At 41.1% G+C, this 19,292-nt stretch overlaps 1 protein-coding gene across 1 annotated transcript in view; it reads left to right on the top strand.

Annotated features, from left to right (window-relative positions):
- Positions 1–5,673: 5,673 nt before the first annotated feature.
- Positions 5,674–19,292, top strand: part of LOC128811727 (BEN domain-containing protein 5) — a 561,665-nt gene continuing 548,046 nt past the window's right edge. Inside the window, exon 1 of the mRNA XM_053985562.1 lies at positions 5,674–5,955. Within this exon, the coding sequence (XP_053841537.1) occupies positions 5,766–5,955 (190 nt within the window). The 5' untranslated portion in view covers positions 5,674–5,765. The remainder of the gene's footprint in view (positions 5,956–19,292) is intronic.

Here is a 19,292-nt window from a genome sequence, read left to right as displayed (position 1 = left end):
GATAAAGTGTGCTTTTATCACGTATGTGTGTATACCTTTCTGATGGGAACTTAAAAATGAAGGTTATTTCCTGAAAAGAATTTCAAAGTCTCATTTTTGTAATAGCAAGGGTTTATTTGTGGCCTTGGGTAACATCTCTTTTTCCATTCTGCACCCAGGTGGCTGGCACTGACCTTCCTTCCCTTTCCTAGTCAAACGCAGGGCAGAAGTGCACGCTGGCAGCCAAACCCTTGTCAGCCTGGCTGGCTTATAGGGACACTGAAAGAGCAAGGATGTGCACCTGAGAGAGCTCTACACCTTGGTGATCCCCGGCTTTAACAAGCTCAGAAGTGCTTGTGGAAAAGCAAGGTACCATTCCATATCCTGGAGGCACAAGTTGTTCACCTTCCCTACAGCACAGTTGTCATTTGCAGCCTGGGTTCCTTTGGGCTGACAGTGTCTGTGTGTAATTACACAATATTGATGCACATCTGTGAGAACAAACTGTTAGGAACAAACAGTTCAAAATATCTATAAAACATAGAATTAAAAAAAAAAATTCAGGTGTGAAATGAGATGATGCTTTGCCTGCATGGACACAAATTGATCCAAGTTTTGTGATGATAGCGTCACTGGTTTCATATCAGTTATCTCAGCATAACTTTCTGATTATTTCTGAAATCATGCACAGAATGAGGGGAGATTCAGTTTGACCTTTCCAGACTTGCTGCATTTTAATTTTTCCTTTGCTTAGAAATAATACAGAAAAAAAACCCAGCAGGTAATATTATTTTTGTATAAAGCTCTCTAATTATACTAGGCATGTGCAGAATACATTAAAGATACTGTCCCAACACAAAAAAACTTACAGTGTGCTTTTAGATATTACATAACTAATGAGAGCAATAAATGCTGGGAGAACGAATGGATCAAGGTTACAATAATAAGATTATAGGATTCCTCCACTATGTGTGCATAGTTTAAAATTCACTTCAATTTTGCTACCTCGGTCTGGGCTTTGGTTTTCATTCTGGCTTTTTCTTTCTTTATTAGATTTAATTTTATCTCTGAATCCACCAGACCATAACAACCTGGCTAAAAACTTTGACCAGACTTTTGATTTTCTTTCTTTTTTTCCTTCTTTTTAAAATTGGGTTGTGGCTGCTCTGCTTGCACAGCCACCATTGATGGCTGTGTGTTTGCATCAGAACCATTTTTATGGCCTTTTCTCTGACAGTAGTCACAGTTGAAATATACTTGAATGCCTGCACTACTTTATTTTACATGGGGAAAGGGATATAAAAAGGGATTTTTCTACACAATTACACCAGGATTCTTAAATCGCCACCTTGAAGACCCAAACATGCGCCATGCATGTGGCATGTGAAAAGGATGCAAAACTTGTGCTAATGCTCCATCTTCTCCTCATCCAGCCTTAACAGTTACTTACAAACGATTTGTGAAAAATCAATAATGGACCTTACTGGCTTTTTTGTAATGTATAAGAAAGGGCATTTTTTTGCCAATTTTTTAAACAATGAAAATATCAGGATTGTAAAATTGGATTTTTACTGATTTTCTTTGGGGTTTCGACAGACATGTATTGACAGCAGCCACTTCTAGCTGAATCAGAAGTATTGAATGTATAACACAAATCATTCGATCTTCAACGTATTTGAATTATCCTCATGTTAAAAAAGAAGTGATCAGGAATCTTTTTTCTTTTCAAGTCTTTGCTCTTCTGTTATTATTCTTTCTTATGTTCTCTAATCACCACAGCCTTGCAGGCTGCAAACGAAAGATAAACAAACAATGGAATATCTAATGTTTCAAATACAAGCACAGATAGAAAAAGTAAAGCATACTCCTCAAGTCCTTATAGATTAAAAATAAGTAGAGAAATGGCACAAATCTGTATTTAGAAAAATAATTTATTTCTCAATATTTGTAATGAAGGGAGTTGTCAGTCACATTAATTTTTATGTAAATTTACCTAAGCTGATGAATCATAACTGAAATATTGTCTAATCTTCCTGGTTTTGGCCAGCATTTCCATTTCTATTTCAATTACCTCCATTTATTTTTGTTTGCTTATATAACGAGTTTTAAGGGCCCATCCCAGGACCCATAATGAGCAGAGTGAAAAGAGGGGCTGCTTCCAGGCACTGCCAGTCCCACACAAGCAGTGGCTGCCCAACACATCAGACCAGTCCCCATGACAGACACTCAGCTTGGCACACAGCTGACGATTCATTATCATTCCTTCGGTAGACATCACAGCAGAGGAGATTTTTAGGGAGGGATTTGAAGGAGGAAAATTAAGTGAGTGGGAGTGCGAAGCAGCAGCGAGGGAAAGCATGAAGGTGCTGGTTTGAAAATGTAACAAGTAGAGAGTTATTACTGAATGAAATGTGTGGGGGGAAGCCGTTGGTTTCTCCAAAGGCTATTAAAAGATGGTGGGGTGGGAATAAGCTGCAAAGAGCCACAGAACTGAGGCAGCTTTTGCTTGCCAAGATGCAGAAGGGGGAGGGGAGATGCGCTGGAACAAGGAATAGGGCTGAAGCAGCAAATGTGAGGATAACCAGGGCACCAGTGTCTTGCAACAGTGTTCTGTTATTCTTTATTGTTTTGTAATGTCCAAACTCCAACTGTTAGGGCCAAAGGCCTCTTTGTACTAATGACAACCCCAACATGTTCTCAGGTGCTCTAAAAATGCACAAATAAAAATATGCAACTGCTTCTCCTGAAAACCATTTCCCTCATTCTTCAGCCCTGATTTGAATTACACCATTCAGTTATCTTTCTATTTCCAAAAGAACTTTCTATATGAACTTTCCAGTTCTCATTTGTCAAATTATCTTACTGTTTTTGGAAAGACTGCATATCATCTATATTTAACACCACTTCAGCTTGTTGAGGTGACTATAACATAGCATTAAACTCAGACTAAAAAAAATGAGTGTGGCATTTCTAGGTTTTTCAAGTGTGTTAACTCAGAAGAGATAATTTGAATGGAAAAAGTGCTTTCCCCCATATGTCTCTGATTTCAATAGAACTTCTTACAGGTATTTCAGTTGAGTTAATCGGCTGGCAATTAGATGCAAAAGGCCTTTGGATTAGTATTTGTGGTCACCATAGAAGCGAGTCTCAGAGAAATGTGAATAAAGAGGTCACCCGAAGAACAGATATGGAAAGTCTCTCCACAGGCACTTAATTCTTAGAAATTTACAGATGAAAAATGCTATAGGGATAATAATAGATAGAAATGAAATATGGATGAGAGGACACTAAAGCTGGAATAGCAAGTAGAACAAAGGGAATAAGGGGATGTGGGGACATGGTAAGAAACCAGACTAGACTAGAGCTACAAACTTGGACAGAACTGTTTAAGACTTAAAAAAGAAAAAAAAAATATCAAATAAAGGAATGAAGAGATCACTACTATGAGAAATTATTTGAAGGAGAGTTGGGATGGGACATGGCTATCAGGGAACATAAAAGAAAGAAGAGAAAGATCAGAGTATATGTGGGATATTCTGAAGAGGGAAGTCCCAGGATCATTTACCCAGCAATAGATAAGGAAGAGCAGAAGGCCTGGGTGATTTGCTGGCCTGGAGCAAGGCTGTAAGGGAAAGAATGTGTCTGTGGGGGTGTGTGCGCTTAGTGTAGCTCACTGTCAGCAGCGAGACAGATCCACCTTTTTAGTATGCAAGTGACCATCTCTAGTTTATAAAGACTGCAGAGGGGAAAGTCTAGAAAATATTTTTGCAGAGCTTGGATCTATATGGCCTTCAACATTCTTCTGTGAAAGGATGTATCTTCCAAGCCCATCACAAAGCCGCCTTGGTACACCACTTCAGACAGGTATTTCATCATGGAACAGGAATGTGGCTGAAGTAACATTTGATTAGCTTATATAATACTAAAGTAAGATACTGAGAGGGAAGAGGAATAGATAAAGGAAAGAGGCCTAAGTGCTACTGAAAAAGAAAGGAAACAGTAAAGGAAGTGAAACCACAAAAATAAATGCTGCAAAAATAACCAGAGAACTATGAACTGAAAGAAGAATGAACAAGGCTGCAAAAAGGAGCAGGCTTTCTCTTTTCCAAGGAGAAAGAAAGCAAGTGACCCACAGGAAAATCTAAGTACGTAGAACCTGTAGGTATTATCCACCTGAGTGTCGTTAAGAGGAGCTGAACTGGAGCAGAAAAGGCACATACTAGGTAGGAAGACAAAAAGGTAAAATGATGTTTAAATAACAGAACTTAGATGGAGAAAGATACAACTTTACATGCCTTAATTTTTAATCTTGGATTTTTCCCCTGACTAGTCACTGGTCACTAGGAATGGTTACATTAATTTACTAAGATCTAAGGAAGCAAACACCTGAGTGTGTGCATAACCATAACACAGTCCTGCCTCTTTCCATTGCTTAGCATTGCTTGTGTACTCCGTGTTTCAAAGTTTTAACAGCCACCTGGTTCGGGGTGCATTCAGCCCCATGTCTGCCTGTCGAGTCTTGATGCTTGTGCTTGTAACCCTGCCCTCGTCCTGCGGCCAGCCTCGCTCCGAGAGGCTGGAGCTGTCTGCGTAGAGGATGCACAATGGAGCTTGCGCCTCAGCGTTAGTGAGACACGCATGATCACACCCAGCCTGCCGGGTCCCCCGGGGCTCACACACGTAATTAGCCCCGTACACCAGAGCCTTGATCGCCGTGTTTGCCACATGGTGAGTGTCACCCAGCGGGCCCGCGAACACGCGCACACAGAAGCCCTCCGGTCCCCAGCACTGCATTTGCCATATGGTCAGGCTCACCTGCTGGGGCTGGGGCAAGGAGACAGACGGGCAACACTCACACACATAATGAAGCTCCCCACTGGGCTGCCTTAAGAAATTAAAAAAAGAAATAAAAGTTGACACAACTGCCACATGACCAGACTCACCTGCTGAGTCTTGGGGCAGGGTGGGGCGGTCACACACACACATGCATTGGCCATCTCTGCCCGTGCTGCACCTCAGTGCGTGAGGCCGGAATCCGAGCAGGAGGGATGTGCTCGCTTCCCCTGGGGAGACAGAGACCCTGAACCCACACAGGCCGCCGGCCCCTCTGCCTCCGCTGCCCTGAGCTGTGTGGAGGGGGACGTGTAACAGCAGAACATCGGGCAATAGGAAGATTTCTTCACAAAAAGGGTGATTAGACGTGGGAGTGGACCGCACAGGGAGGCGATGGAGTCGCCGTCTCTGAACGTGTTAAAAGAAGGACTGGACGTGGCACTTGGCGCCATGGTCTAGTTGACATAGTGGTGTTTGGTCTTACATTGGACTCGATGGCCTCACAGGTCTTTTCCAGCCTAACCGATATTCTGTGATAACAAGCCTCTCCTCCTCAGCGCCCTAGCCGCACCTCAGGCCCACACCGACTCCCACGGGCAGGCAGGAGCCCCGGGAGGAGCTCCGGTACCGGCACAGCTCCGTCCTCCGGGGCGCAGTGACGGCAGTTGCCGAGGTGGCGGGCAGCCACCAGGGAGCGGAAAACGAGCCCTCCTTTCCCGTCCGAGCAGCGCCGGTAAACAGCGGCCGCGGGAGGCGGGGCGGGGCGGGGCGGGCGCGGCCGTGCGGGAGGGAGCCGTGCTGCGTGAGGGGCGGGCGGCCGCCGGTGCTCCCCTCACGCCCCGCCCGCCACCACCGCGGCGGCCGCCGGGCTGGGCGAGGATGGAGGCGGACGCTGCTTCCCGCTCAGGCTATTCCCGGGCAGGCGCTCCCGGGAAAGGCTCTCTCCGGGCAGGATGAGCCCGGGCAGGCTGTCCCCGGGCAGGCTGTCCCCGGGGAGGGCCGTCAGCCCCGCCGCCATGTCGGGGGGGGCGCGGGGCTCCCCCATGGCGGTGACGCGCGTTGCCATGGCGACGGCCGGGCGGCGTTGGGGGGGTGGCGGGATGACAACAAATATGGCGGAGAGGAGCAGGACGGCAGAGACGGGTCAGTGCCAGCCGCAGTCGCCTGGGCGGGGGGAGAGGGGGAGCCCCCCTTCTCCAGGGGCTTCTGACGGTAGAGGGGGCCTGGCTCGCAGCGGAGTGCGGAGACGGAGCCCTTCTCCTGGGGGAGACGGGGGGGAGCACCTCTGGCCGCGGGCACTGAGGTGGTGAAGGGACCGCGGCAGGGGCTCCTGCCCGAGCAGCTGTAACGAAGGGCAAAGCCCCTTCCCTTGGGGGATGAGGAGAGTCTTCCCAGGGACAAGGTGGTCGTGGGGAAAGCTCCTTCAGGCAGGGAGAGAGGGAAGAGCCCCCCTCATTCCAGGCCTGCCTGAGCGGGACTGACTCGCTGTGGCGTGGAAGGTGTGAGGGCCAGAGGCCGGCTCACCCGGCCGGCGCTGCGGGGCCGAGCCCCGGTGGGGCAGAGGAGGAGGCTGATGGTGGGGCAGCCCGCACCCTGCTCCATCCTCCCGCACCCTGCTCCATCCTCCCGCACCCTGCTCCATCCTCCCGCACCCTGCTCCATCTTCCCGCGCAGGGGCAAAGGTGGCGGTGGCGAAGAGCAGAGCAAACCGGCGGTGCAGAGGAGCTCCCCTTACACAAGAAACAACCGCCTGCGTGAATTAGCATGAAAAAATAATACATGAAGACACAGGTCTGGGACTGAAACTGCAGCACAAGGCTGGTAGCTTGCGGGTTGACCTGCAGGTGTTGCTTGACCTGTCTGGGAGGTGTAAAGTACCCGGAGGCTGCAGAGATACAGCGACTGAGCAGCACACCTGACAGCTCCCATCCCTTACACTGAGGATTACTTTAAGGAAGGTGCCAGATGTTATTCTTCCTATTCAGGATGTATTAACAATGGCTTTAACTGTGTATGTAAGATAAGTTTGTCTGTGAAACTGAAGTTTTGTGTCTCCTCATAAATGGTGAGGACTCTCTAGGTACAGGGGTCTTTCCTGTTGTGACAAAATCCAGTTAAGGTCTTTTCCAATCTACATGAAAGCCCTCAAAATATATTACAAAAATTAGGGATACTAACATTTGGAAGATGGAACAAAGATGACATTATTCCTGAATATTTAATCTCCCGCAGTACCATACATAAATTATCTGTGTTCCTGCACCAGGAGTTCATTTTCCCAGCCTGCTGTGTTAGCTGCTGCACCTCCGCTTTTCAGCCTCAGAAGTGGCTCCAAATAAATATGCATTACCCATAGAACTGATCTTGGATTTTTAGCCCATTTAAGGTGAACAAAAGGGATAAGTATGTCAAATGCTGTTGTGTTCTAGGAAATGATAGTACAGACTCTACATCTAAATGGATTGTCCATATGGTTCTTGAGCTCCCTGTGTTCAGCCATACTGTTTATGAACCCATGTGAAAAAAACACTGTGAAGTTTATTGTATGTTGAACATGTCCACGAGGACATGTTATTTTCATCCTCTGCACTCTGCACCACTGCTAACACAGGTGATCAGCTCTGCCTGAGCTCTGAATTGGGGAACAGATCTCTGGTGGCCATTGGACTTTGTCAGCTTTCCTGCCTACCCCCTGTACCTGTGCCCTTGTCAGTAACTTCAACATGGACTGTAACTTTCATACTATTTCCACATTAACTTACATTGTGTTCTCTGCTGTATTGCTTAAACCTGCAGTGTCACAGGATTTGCCTTTTAATTTTAGCCTTGCCCAGAACTTTTCCCACTTCTGACCATTGCAGCTGACTAATCAATGATTTTCTCATAAATGTTGTGTTCCAGCTTGTACTGAAATCATGTTTAGGTGCATGTCCTGGTCCATGTCTGCTTGAGTTACACAATGCTTGTCTGGCCACTTTGCAAGTTTAATTTGCAAGTCCTTCTGTTTTGGAGAAACCAGATAAGGAATTAAAAATGCAAAGAACCACAAAGATAGGGAAAAGACACAAAACCCTCTGAGAAAAGGAAGCAAGCTTGTGATCTTGGCCCACTTTTAAGAAAGGTCATGGAAACTAGGCTGTGAGAAAAAAAGGTGGGGTGTTTTGGATTTTTTCTGACTGTCAGCTGACACTAAGTCGACAGGCAGGTTCTCTCCATGGCAAATCCCTCAAAGAATCTCTTTTTTCCTTCTGTTTACTGCTGGGTGACACTGACACTGTTGTTGAACACATAACTGAGGAATGTTCCTGCTGCATCCTCACTGCTTAGTGTGTCTTCATCATGTGTGAGATCTTGAGCAGTCTTTAGGAGATACAGGAATATAGCTCTGGAACCTGCATTTTGCACAAATGCAAGGAGAATAAAGCCATTACGGAAGGACTGAACATTGTTCAAACCGTATAAATCAATTTAGCCAGTATGAGAGTGTGAGTATGTTATACTTGCTGGATTTTTTTTTTTTTTAACAGCAACATCATGTTTTTAGTCAAGGATCAGAAAACACAAGTAATAACTCTCATCATCTCATCTTCTTATCTTGAAATACTGATTGTTATTTGCAATTTTTGCATGAGGAAACTGTGTTACAGAGAATTTGAAGGTAACTTATTCATGGTTTATAGCAGCACAGATTGTTGTGATGGACCATTCTTTACTGATTTAGTTCAGAATCCAGGTTTGACAAGAGTCAGAAAAAATATAGTGTGCACTTAGAGATAAGGGATTATAAAAATTAGGTTTCTTCCTAAAGGTTATCTGACAGTGAATTATGCACATCTAGGATGCTTATGACCCCTCTAAACTCTTAGATTTGAAAATACACTGTGTCAAGACATTTTGTAAATTAATTATACTTTATGGAAAATACATCTTTTTCTAAATCAAGAATTTTTTGTTTCAGTTTTATTAGTATCTCTCTCTGTTATAGGGAAGTAAATATCTTAATCTGTTTTATTCTTACTCTTTCCCGATATGCAAACATTTTCATATTCTATTCCTTTTCCCAATAGAAGATTTTTGTTTCTGTTTTTTTTTTTTTTTTTTTTTTTTTTGTTTTTTTGCAAATTTTTAACCTTTTTAAGTTTTTTTTTAATTGAGGATGGGGATTAGGACACACAGAATTGCACAAAGCATTTCAAAAGAGGCATTTCCATCAGTTTTTTGTCCACTGTTTGGCTCAGCATTGTTCTCTACATCATTGTTTCAGTGCAATTTCAAGTAAAATTGAGACTTAATATGGAAGGTAGATTATCTCACACCTGTCTAGTACAGAGTTCATATTCTGCTGCTGTCCTCACCGGACTAGGCAGACATCTGCTCTAATCCATTGAAATAGTTTCTGTGTTCTGATGTTTGGTTAGAGTGCTGCAAATCAGCTCACTTTACTCTGAATTAATCATTTTACCAGTGTAGGTGGCTTCTCAGTCCTACCTGCATTCTTGAAATTGTTTAAATCAGCTTTTTGCAGTAAACTCTGAATCCAACTTAAAAGCAATGTAAATCTTCACAAATGAAGCCTGCAGGAGGATGAAAATGATTGAGTCTTGTTAGTTACTCTCAGGAGCTTCTTGGTTTGACTTCCAGTTGTTCTGCTCAGCTGACCTTGCTGTCACAAACCTATGGAAGATACAGGATACAGGAAAACCACCAGTTTAGTTAAGTTTCATCAAAACCAGATGAACGTTATTTTTCCAGTTCTGCAGCAAAGAGGACATTTTAGCTTCTCTAAGGAAGGTTTAGGAGTAGGTCATAGTGAGTACAGAGTGCCTGTATTTGCTAAAGTTTTTGACCCATGAACCAGATGAAAGTGTTTTCCAATTTAGAATTTCAGTGGTTATCTCATTCTCCCCAGGTTTCTGTTCAAGGCATCTGTATTACCTTCAGAGGACTTGCATCTGGAGACCTGAATGATCAAAGGGTGCAGGTTATCTCTGAGTTCTGTAATAGTTTTCTATCTGAGGCAACTGCATATTAGCCTGGATTGACAGTTCTAATATGTGTTATTCCACAATTGCTAGTCATTTTGTGGATATTAGTATTTCTGGTATTTCATTGTGTCATCATCACTGAAATCATACTGAAAGCAAGAAAAGGCATTTACTCACAGTATTGGACAGGATATAAATAAATGTCTTTAGACCAAAAATCCTGGTTATCAGAATGAGCAGGCTTCCCAGCTGAATGTGGAGTTTTTAATGTTTATTTACATGTCACAGTCGGTACCTTGCAGAGTGGTGTTGAGTCACATTTCATGTTAAGAATGGTTGGAATTTTCAAAGTGTTCACAGCAGTGCTGTGACCTGGCCTCAGGGAGGAAATCTGCAAACCTCTGTTGAATGTTCAAGTCCCACCCAAAGTTTGTGTAGTAATTAGTGTTCCTAAAACACTTGGTGTTCAGCTCATTATTTCAGAGATCTGCACATGAACGGGCCAATAGAACAGCTGTTTAAATTCTGCAGTGTTTTCTAATTGATTTCAATAGGATTATGCTGAGCTGGATTGTTTTGAAGATAGCTTTTCATTATTCTTTCAATAAAGAATAGTTACTCTTGTAAAAAATATTTAATCACATATGGTATGACAACATTCTACTATCAGGAATATAACTGCTTTCTTTTCAGTGGCCTTAATTATTAAACAAAAAGCCAAACTAAATAAGAAAATAATTTATTTGTCTTTAAATATAGGCTTTTTTGATAACTAATTCACCAGCTTTATCATAAAGAATTTTAAAATAGGAGAGATCAGCTAATTACTTTAACAATATTACTTAATCTTGGTCATTAAAATGACAGTGTACATCCGTGGTACTTCTGATTCTTCAGGTAAACTGAATTTCTTCAATTGAACTAACTTTTCTTAAATGCTTTCTGAATTATAAAGTGCATAGAAACGACAGAGCTTATTTTGTAATATACACGACTAAGCAGAATTCCAGTGTTTGGGTAAAGACATTGCAGCTTTCGTGCTGAAAGGGATCTGCCCACTGTATGCTCCTATCAACACGAGGAGGCTTCAAATGTCAGTGGAAAACTGTGTGGGGACTGGGCCCAGCCTTGCAGATGTTCACACAGCAGAAAGAGCTGTTTGCAGTTGTTTATAAAATGCTGCAGGATTGATTTGTAAACAAATCTGAAATGGGTTTTGTTCAATAAAGACATTTGCCAGAACTTACTGATTGCATTGGTACATTTCAGCCAGAGCAATTGGAAGTCCAGGGGACATTAGAGAAAGGTTTCTTAGTAAATCTGAGGCTCTTTGTAAGACTATTAACTATTTCAGTTTTGGCTGCATAAGTTGAAATATTTGTTGAAGTTCAGTTCTGTACAGAAATTAACTCTAGTTGCTGCAGAAAGGTACTATAGTGATCATTAGACTCTGTTGCCAGTAGGCTGCTATTCAGGTAATTTCCAATGGTTTTCAGTTACCCAGTGGAAAAAAAATCCCCACTAGAAAAATTCATTGAAGAAGAGCTGCTAATGTATATTTGGTACTTAAAGCTTTGATCGTATTTTTGTTACATAATTTGCCATATAAGGAGACTTGAGAAATACTAATGAAGGCTCTATACAGCCAGAAGATATAATTTCAGAAAAAGAAAGAAACAGGAATGTGTTGGGTGTTCCACTTGCCATTTTTGAATGGTTTACCATTTCCTAGCCATATTTCATACATTTTTTTTTCTTTGACGAATAATCAAAGCTTTGAAAAGTTACTTACCTCAAGCCTCTCAACATTTTTTCTTTCAGTGAAGTTCAAAGCACTCTATTAATTACTAGCACTTGTGAGAGGAGGCTTTTGAATTTGTAAAAAGTAAAATGAGACATATTGAGAATTTTAATAGGTTTTATACTGAAATTTGTAAAACAAGTTTCTGCAAGTTTCTTTAGTGTGGCTCTTACTGCTTTTAGTAGGCAAAAGTCTCATGCAAAAGACCAGATCAACCTCAGAATGCATTTATGTGGCCTACATAGCTTTTCTGTTTTTGGAAGTGGAGCTGTATAGATTTAATGCTGAATAAAATAGGTTTTTAAAGTCATGTCCCTGTGTTACAATGGAACCAGCTTGATCTCCACATGGGGCCGCTGACAGGACTGGGACACAGATCTGCAGCACCAGCCCAGCCTCCAGGTGGGACACCTGACACGATAGCTGTCAGCTGCCACAGGAGAGATGAACAACTTGTCTACGCTGGGAAATTTGCGTTCCTCCTCTTCCTCTTCCTCTTCCTCCACAACACCTGCTTAGGGACAGAAGAAAATGGCTGAATGGTCGTCATTACCTTTTTTTAATCTTTTTAATGAAGATGTCTGATAACTTGGTAACAGAAAGCAGCAGCCCCTGGAAAAGGAGGTGCTGGAGGGCATGGAGGGGAGTTTGTGCAGCTGTTTCCTGCTGATGTCATTGAGATACAGCCATGCTCCTTTGCTCACAGCAGTGCTGCTGATGCAGAGCAGCTCCAGCACAGCCACCTGGGTGTGTGCATTGGGCTACATCATTCTTGTTTCTGGAGGATTGATCGTGTTGCCCTTTTCCAGAATGATGGGAATCTATAGAAGCCAGCTTAGATTTCTCAAGTGATCCCCCAAGGTAGTTGGCATGCAGAGCCTTGATGCAGAATTGCCATGTTTAGGCTGCACTGTACCTGAGATAATGAGTTCTTCTGAGCTCAAGGTGTGTCTGCCATTAATCTGTAATAGAGGTAAACCGATTTACAATTACTTGAAGTTGGTTATGGGTACACATCAATGTATCCCATATCCCAGCTTCCTTGTCACATCGTCCCCACAACTAATTTCCTTGACTTTGCCAGAGAGGCCCAGCCTGCCATTTAAGAAATGCTGTATTTATTTACTTTGGATTTTAAAATAAGTTTCTTGAAGTAACTTTACGATTTGTATGTTGAAATGGTTTGGAAAACTGCTCTACCAAAATAATAATGATTTCCATTTCATTTTGTCACCAACTCTCAAACTCGGAATGTGGACTTCAATATTAAATCTAGGACTCTCGTCCTGCAAATGTTTGGCAATGAATTTGATGTATTTTTGTATAGTAAATGCTTTTTGTGATTGGTTCTATTTTAGGATAAGTAATGTGTAAAGGTTAGAGACTAAAATTTACATGTTCTGATACATATATTTTCTACTATACATATGTATCCCTATTCTCTCAGTATGGTAAACTAGCTGATTTCATAGTTTCATTATGTCAAAATTTGAGAATAGAAAAGGGGATGGAGAAAAAAGTAGTTGTCTTAAATTATTATTAGATGAATAAGCTCTCTAATGATTCCATTTACCTACTAATTCACAGAGCTGTTTACTTAGCAGTGGATCTCACAATCATGAGTGAAAACTGGCAAGATTTACCTTTTACATTTTATTTCATAAGCACCTTGAAAAATGTGTTGAATTTCAATCTCCACTAAAGCAAGTGGAACATCAGTTCCCGTGAATCACCAGAGCAGAGCAGCAGGAATCCATCGCAAAGGGAGCCCGTTTGGATTCATTGCAGCTCTGCTGAGGTGTTTTCATTTGCAATAAGCAGCAGAGGCACTTTGCCATTACAGACAACTTCAGTGCTGGGAAGCCTGGCAAGTGACTATCAGGTTTTCATGCATATAAAATGCAGATGAGGTAGTATGGTGTGTTTGATTAATGAAAAATTCCTCAAATAACCTATACAAATCCAAAAGCAGCAGCATTATTTCATGGGAGCTGTCCATGTGAAATAGGATTGTGAGATAAACTTGGCTCTGTACTACTTACCTACACCCAAAGCCTGTGGTGCTCCAGAACAGCAGATGTTTTGTAGCTAGGCACAATACCACTATATCTGCTGGTTATTTTATTTCTGAATGGTACAAATAAACAGTAATTTGATCTCAGAGCTTTCTCTGTGTAAGCCTTCTTGAAGGTGGAATTTTTGGCTTGTGTTCTGAATATTTGAAATATTTTGTATGCATTTCATATTCCCATAAATATTGTATCAACTTAGTATTTGCTTAGTTAAAAAAACTGCTGAATATGCTGTATTAGTTAGTAGTGTTCTCTGTAGTTTTATTCCTGTTATGTTGCTGATGCAAGACAGTTAATAGATCGTTTGTTTTTGCTGACATTTTTCCATGTTAGAAAATGGGAATTTTGAAAGAATATTTAATTTTTTTTGCTACACGGTGCTTTGTGAATAAAATAAAACTGCAATGATCTAATTGTTTGAAATGAAATACTAGATTGTGTTCTTAAATAAAGGGAATGTGACTGGGCAATACTTGAATCAAAGAAATTCTCAATAGTTTAAAATATTACTTTTCGGAATGGACTTTTGGAAAGTAGGGAGAAATACTGTTCTAAACGAAGAAGTTAAAGGAGTTGTTTCAATGAGTAATTATAACTATGGAAGTAATTAATAGTGTAATTGATTTCAGCAACCTGGGGCAACAAATTATTTCAGAAGTAGTACTAAAATCCCCAAATTATTTTACATATGCAATAGTGAAGAAGAGTGTAACTCAAAAGTGAAGAAACTGTGGCTGAAACTACTGCTGGCTTAAGTTAACTGGTAGAAGACATCCCTAAATAACAGGTGAATAGGAAGCAAGAGCCAAGGAAAATAGCAATGTAACTCAAAGAAGAATACAAGGATGGTGTGTAATAACCAGGATGGAAATTGTCCATGCACCGAGGTTGCCCAGGTTTCAGTTACCGCACTCAGGATGGAAGCCCAAGCAGCTGCAGTGACCACCTTTCTTCAGTCACTTGGGAAATACAAGGTCTTGAACAGAGAGATGGTGCTGTGCAAAGCTGCTGATGCGTTTCCCCAGAGGATTTTGTGCCTGCCCTGGAGCCCTCATGGAAGGCCCAGTTTCCCATGCATAAAGATTCATTACCACCATAATGATGTTAGTGGTTGAGTCAGAAATTGAATTGAAGTCTTCTGAACACTTGAATTAGTGATAATCAAATATTTTTTTAAAAAATTTGGGCAGGTACATCTGCAAGAAATTTACAGTAGTTGCACTTTTAGGTATGAAAAAATTTAAATAGCTGTTAATAGTGGGTTTGGTGTAGTGCCACAGCTGACCTATGTTGAGGCTCACCAGGCTGCTTGTGAAGAATAGCTGAGAATGAGATAAAAGCCCCATCCAAAAAAGCACAGCTGTATTCCCTCAGTGCTAACCCTGGAATAATGTCCATGATCCAGCTTGCTAGCACAGCACCACAGCCATGCCATCTCCCTTTGGCCTTCCTGGGGTTCAGCAGGTAACCTCATGCTTCCACACTATGGCATAGACATCTCTTTAAATATAAATTTGGAAAGTTCCTGTTCAATCAGCAGACATAGTAAGGCACGAAAAGTGCTTGGAATGTGACATGAGCAGGCTAATTTTAATAAACAGAAAAAGTGCTGTTTTTATGTTCCATACTTGACCTTGCTGATATTCTTGAAAGACTTCCATAGTACTTCATATTTGGTACTTTTATGCGATGTCTTTTGTGGACAAACATTTTGGATGTGATCGTCAGGGCTGAGGAGTCTGAAAACTAGGACAAGAAATAAAGCCTTGGCCTTTTTCAAAAGCTGAATTCAACTTACTTCTCTGTTATATCAAGAATATTTATTACCTATTGAGTCTTTTTCAGTTTCCCAGCTGCAAATCAGTTGGTCCCCAAGAAAGGAGACACACAAAGTTGTTAACTTGGAGAAATTAAATTTTGTTAACCTCCAAAGGCTATATAATCTTGGGTCAGGGTCACTGCATTGGTGGCTACATCTAAGATAGTTTATTTACATTTAGCTTGGCTCAATGTGAGTTATCTTTAGTTTAGAAATTTATTTTGCTATGACTTCTTCCAGTTATGCTGTCAAGTTTAAGCAAGATAACGTGCTTTTGTTAAATCAGTGCCTCACACCCAGGGCAGCTGAAACATGGGTACATACATATTGTCCAGGAGTATATATGGATTTATACACAATGTATATCCATTAATCTCTCCCTTTCCTTCCACTTCTTTTATGCTCCCTCCCTCACATATAACACAAACCCAGGTATATAAAAGTTGATTTGCTTCAGTATTAATAACATGGGAAATATTTACAGCATTTTAGGATGGCACCAGCAAATACTAGTGAGTTACTTCAACCACTACCATCTTTTTCCAGTTTTATGAGTAATACCAGGTTTTGCCCTTATCTGAAATTTCCTCCACTACAATTCCAAACCCTGCAATTGCCTGCCTGCTTGACTCAGTATTTTTTGCAGGTCACACGCCCTCCTTGTCTTTGGGAAATGAATTGCATACAAATTTCAGAAAGATATGGGATGCTATGGAGGAGTTTCACTTCTCGAAGTTCTGTGGTACCACACAAGGGATCGGTTTTAGCTCTTCAGTTCTTTTTCTGCGTCAGAACCCCTAGACACAGATTTTCCCCTGGAATGGTAGGAACATCCCCACATTTTTTTTTTCTTGACCCCGAACTTGAATTCCTGTGTACTCTTTGACTAGTATTTCAGCATCTCCCCTCATTCACATGCAGACCTAATTCTCTGAGCCATCCCTTATTTCCCAGAAAAGGTGGACTTACTGATACTTTTTTGTGGATGCAACTCTGAGGACTAGTTCAAGTCAATAGCTATTTTCTTCTCTTTTCTCTGCTAGCTGAGGTTGCATATTATGTACTACAATTTTGTTTACTGTTTATATGTTTTATGCTTTTGTTTGATGTGTTTTTTTTACTTAAGTATTGCTACTATAGCAACTGTTGGATCATGTGATACCTTTGATGTTATCAAGATACCAAATACTTGTTAAAAATAAATCTATATATCATGGAATTCACTGATCCTTACAGTGTTTTAAAATAAACATCTTTTCAGTTAATGTATTTAATACAACTGTATTTTCCATTCTTTTTATTATTCGTTTGTGGTAGAATTTTAGTTTAGAGCTTCTAAGTGCAGTAGAAAGAGTAATGGATTTTTTTTTCTTGCTTGCTGAGTTCAAAGCATTAATTGCTTTTAAAAATTTTCATTAGAAAAATCTGCTTATACCTTCTTGCACACTTTGGATTTCACTAAAGTGATACAAAAAATTTCATTGCTATTTGTCTTTAACAGAAAGGTATATCCTTGGGGATAGCCCACACTGAGATAATAAATGAGTAGTCTTGAAGTAAAGCTTTTAGGCTGAAGATTGGAAACAAATAACACATATGAAATAAGTGCAACTCCACACAAGCTGACTTTTCTTCTTTTTCTATAAACTCATAAGACAATGCCAGCCCCTGGGAGTGAGGAGTCATTGTGCAGAGCAGTATTTGTCTGCCAAATATCTCCAGTTGAATGTTCCTCATAGGATTTTAGACAGGAGCTATAATTGACCTTGGATTGATACTTGTATCTCTGCATGGATCTGGTCTTTTTGAAAGAACCATGTAGTGGAGATTTCTCATCACCTTTTCACACTCAACCAGCCTGGTGCTCAATGCTTTGTTTTGGGCTAAGCACCTCATCTGCCCTTTTGTCCCTACTTGCCCTGCTCAGTATGTTACAGGCAAAGTCCTCTTTGTGGTGCCACTGAGCCTTTCATAGGCACCCCACATGTCACCAGCTTTAGTGATAATTTTGCTTTACATATTTGCATAAATGAACAAGGTTTTCCACCCTGAGCTTTGACTCAGGCACCTATTCCACACCTTCTGCTAGAGTAAAGGAGTCTGGGTACGTGCATCTAAAGAGGCATGAGGTATTTAGATCTACTTACACTTCTAACCCAAAATAAAAATTAATGGTGGATTAGCTAAGGAGTCATGTTAGGAAATTTGAAAGGTAATATTGTCTGGTAGCCTCTGAAGAAAGAGTAACTTGTGCAATAAATGAAAGGCCCAAACCATAAATTTTGTTTTCTTCCTATTATACAACCAACCACAAGCTTTTTCAAGTCCCTGGCAGTAAGATGGCAGTTTATTTCTCCTAACTACTTTCAGAACCTGTGAATCTGTACAAATCTCAGAATTTGCATGAAAATCTCTGCTAAACTACAGTTCATCTTTACTTTGCTTGCTTTCTTGAATATGAATATCATCTCACAGTTTGGAGACAGACTTGACAAGCAGTCTGTTGGTCAAACCGTAGGAGGAAAGTAATTGAAGAGACAATTGCTGCAAAGCTGCTTTATCTCAAATTTGGCTTTTAAATGACAACACAATGTTACTATTTTTTAGAACTAGTCCAAGCCATACGACAAATGCCTTCTTGTGGTAACCAATGTTTTCCTTGCTGGACTTTTGAAATAGGTAATGGTGACAGAATGGGCACAGTACTCCAATGTGAGGCAGCAGATGTGGTTGCTACCATGCCGAGTATTGTCTCAAACCCTGGGATTTGTAGTCTAAATACATTTTGTCCCCTTTCTTTTCAGATCACAGTGCCTGTGATTTAAGTACATTTCAGATTGACAGCACTCTGCAGTATGCTTAGATTCTCCGGGTCATGCCCAAGCCTTGCTTCGGGATATGTGGCTGTGAAGATCAAAATGACAGTTGTGTTTTCTTCTTTTTCGTAGCATTTTTAAGTCAATGGGGCTGGAATTCCAAGTTCCTGACTGCTGCTGCTGCCTGTAGGATTTTTAGAGTGGCTACAGAGCATTCAGAAGTCATAGCAGAAATAGCTTGTCTGCCTGAATGTCAGTGTTTCTGAAGCCCAGGAACAATGATATAAAAGCTTTTATTAAAAAAAAAGTCAAAGAATAAGAGAACATAATAATCTATTGAGACTATAGACCTGTACTAAATGCTATCATTTAAAATAATTTTGCTAAAATGACATTGTTTTCAGGTTTGTGGAGCAGACTGTTATTGGCATAACTTCCATAAGTGGTGCTTAGCCAAAGTGTGAGTTGAGCAGTGTTCATCTGGAGACTTGGAATGTTTTGGAGCTAATAGGAATTGCTGTTGGTCATCTGAATTAATTTTTTTTTGTTGCAAACTGTACTGACAGTTCAGATTCAGTTCTTTGTGTGGGTTTCTATTAACAGTATGCTCAAGGCTGGTGGAGCTTTTCTGGGATACCTGGAAACTTTTCCTGACCCCTGGATGATAGGGATCTGGCTATTAGATCTTTATACCACAGATGTTTCCAGCAGCAAAACGTATTCTAATTTTATTCTAAAATAAGGATCTCATAAGAGAATGCAGGGTATCTTGATGACATCTGTGATTACAGAAAGACTTCTACAAAGTTTCCTTGCAGTTGTTGTAGGTTTTTGTGTTGCCTCACCTTTCTAATTGGCTGTCATTGTTAGGCAGTGTGATTAGAAGGAAGATACAGGTTTTTCAGGCAAATTCCCGCTATATTTTTCCATGTCTGTTTTAATGTAGCTGTGCTCTCCTGCCTAATGTAGCATGAGGGTAGCTGCTGG

The sequence above is a fragment of the Vidua macroura genome, chromosome 9 (assembly GCF_024509145.1).
Source record: "Vidua macroura isolate BioBank_ID:100142 chromosome 9, ASM2450914v1, whole genome shotgun sequence".
Taxonomy (NCBI): Eukaryota; Metazoa; Chordata; class Aves; order Passeriformes; family Viduidae; genus Vidua; species Vidua macroura.
This window is presented reverse-complemented; position numbering and strand designations above follow the sequence as displayed.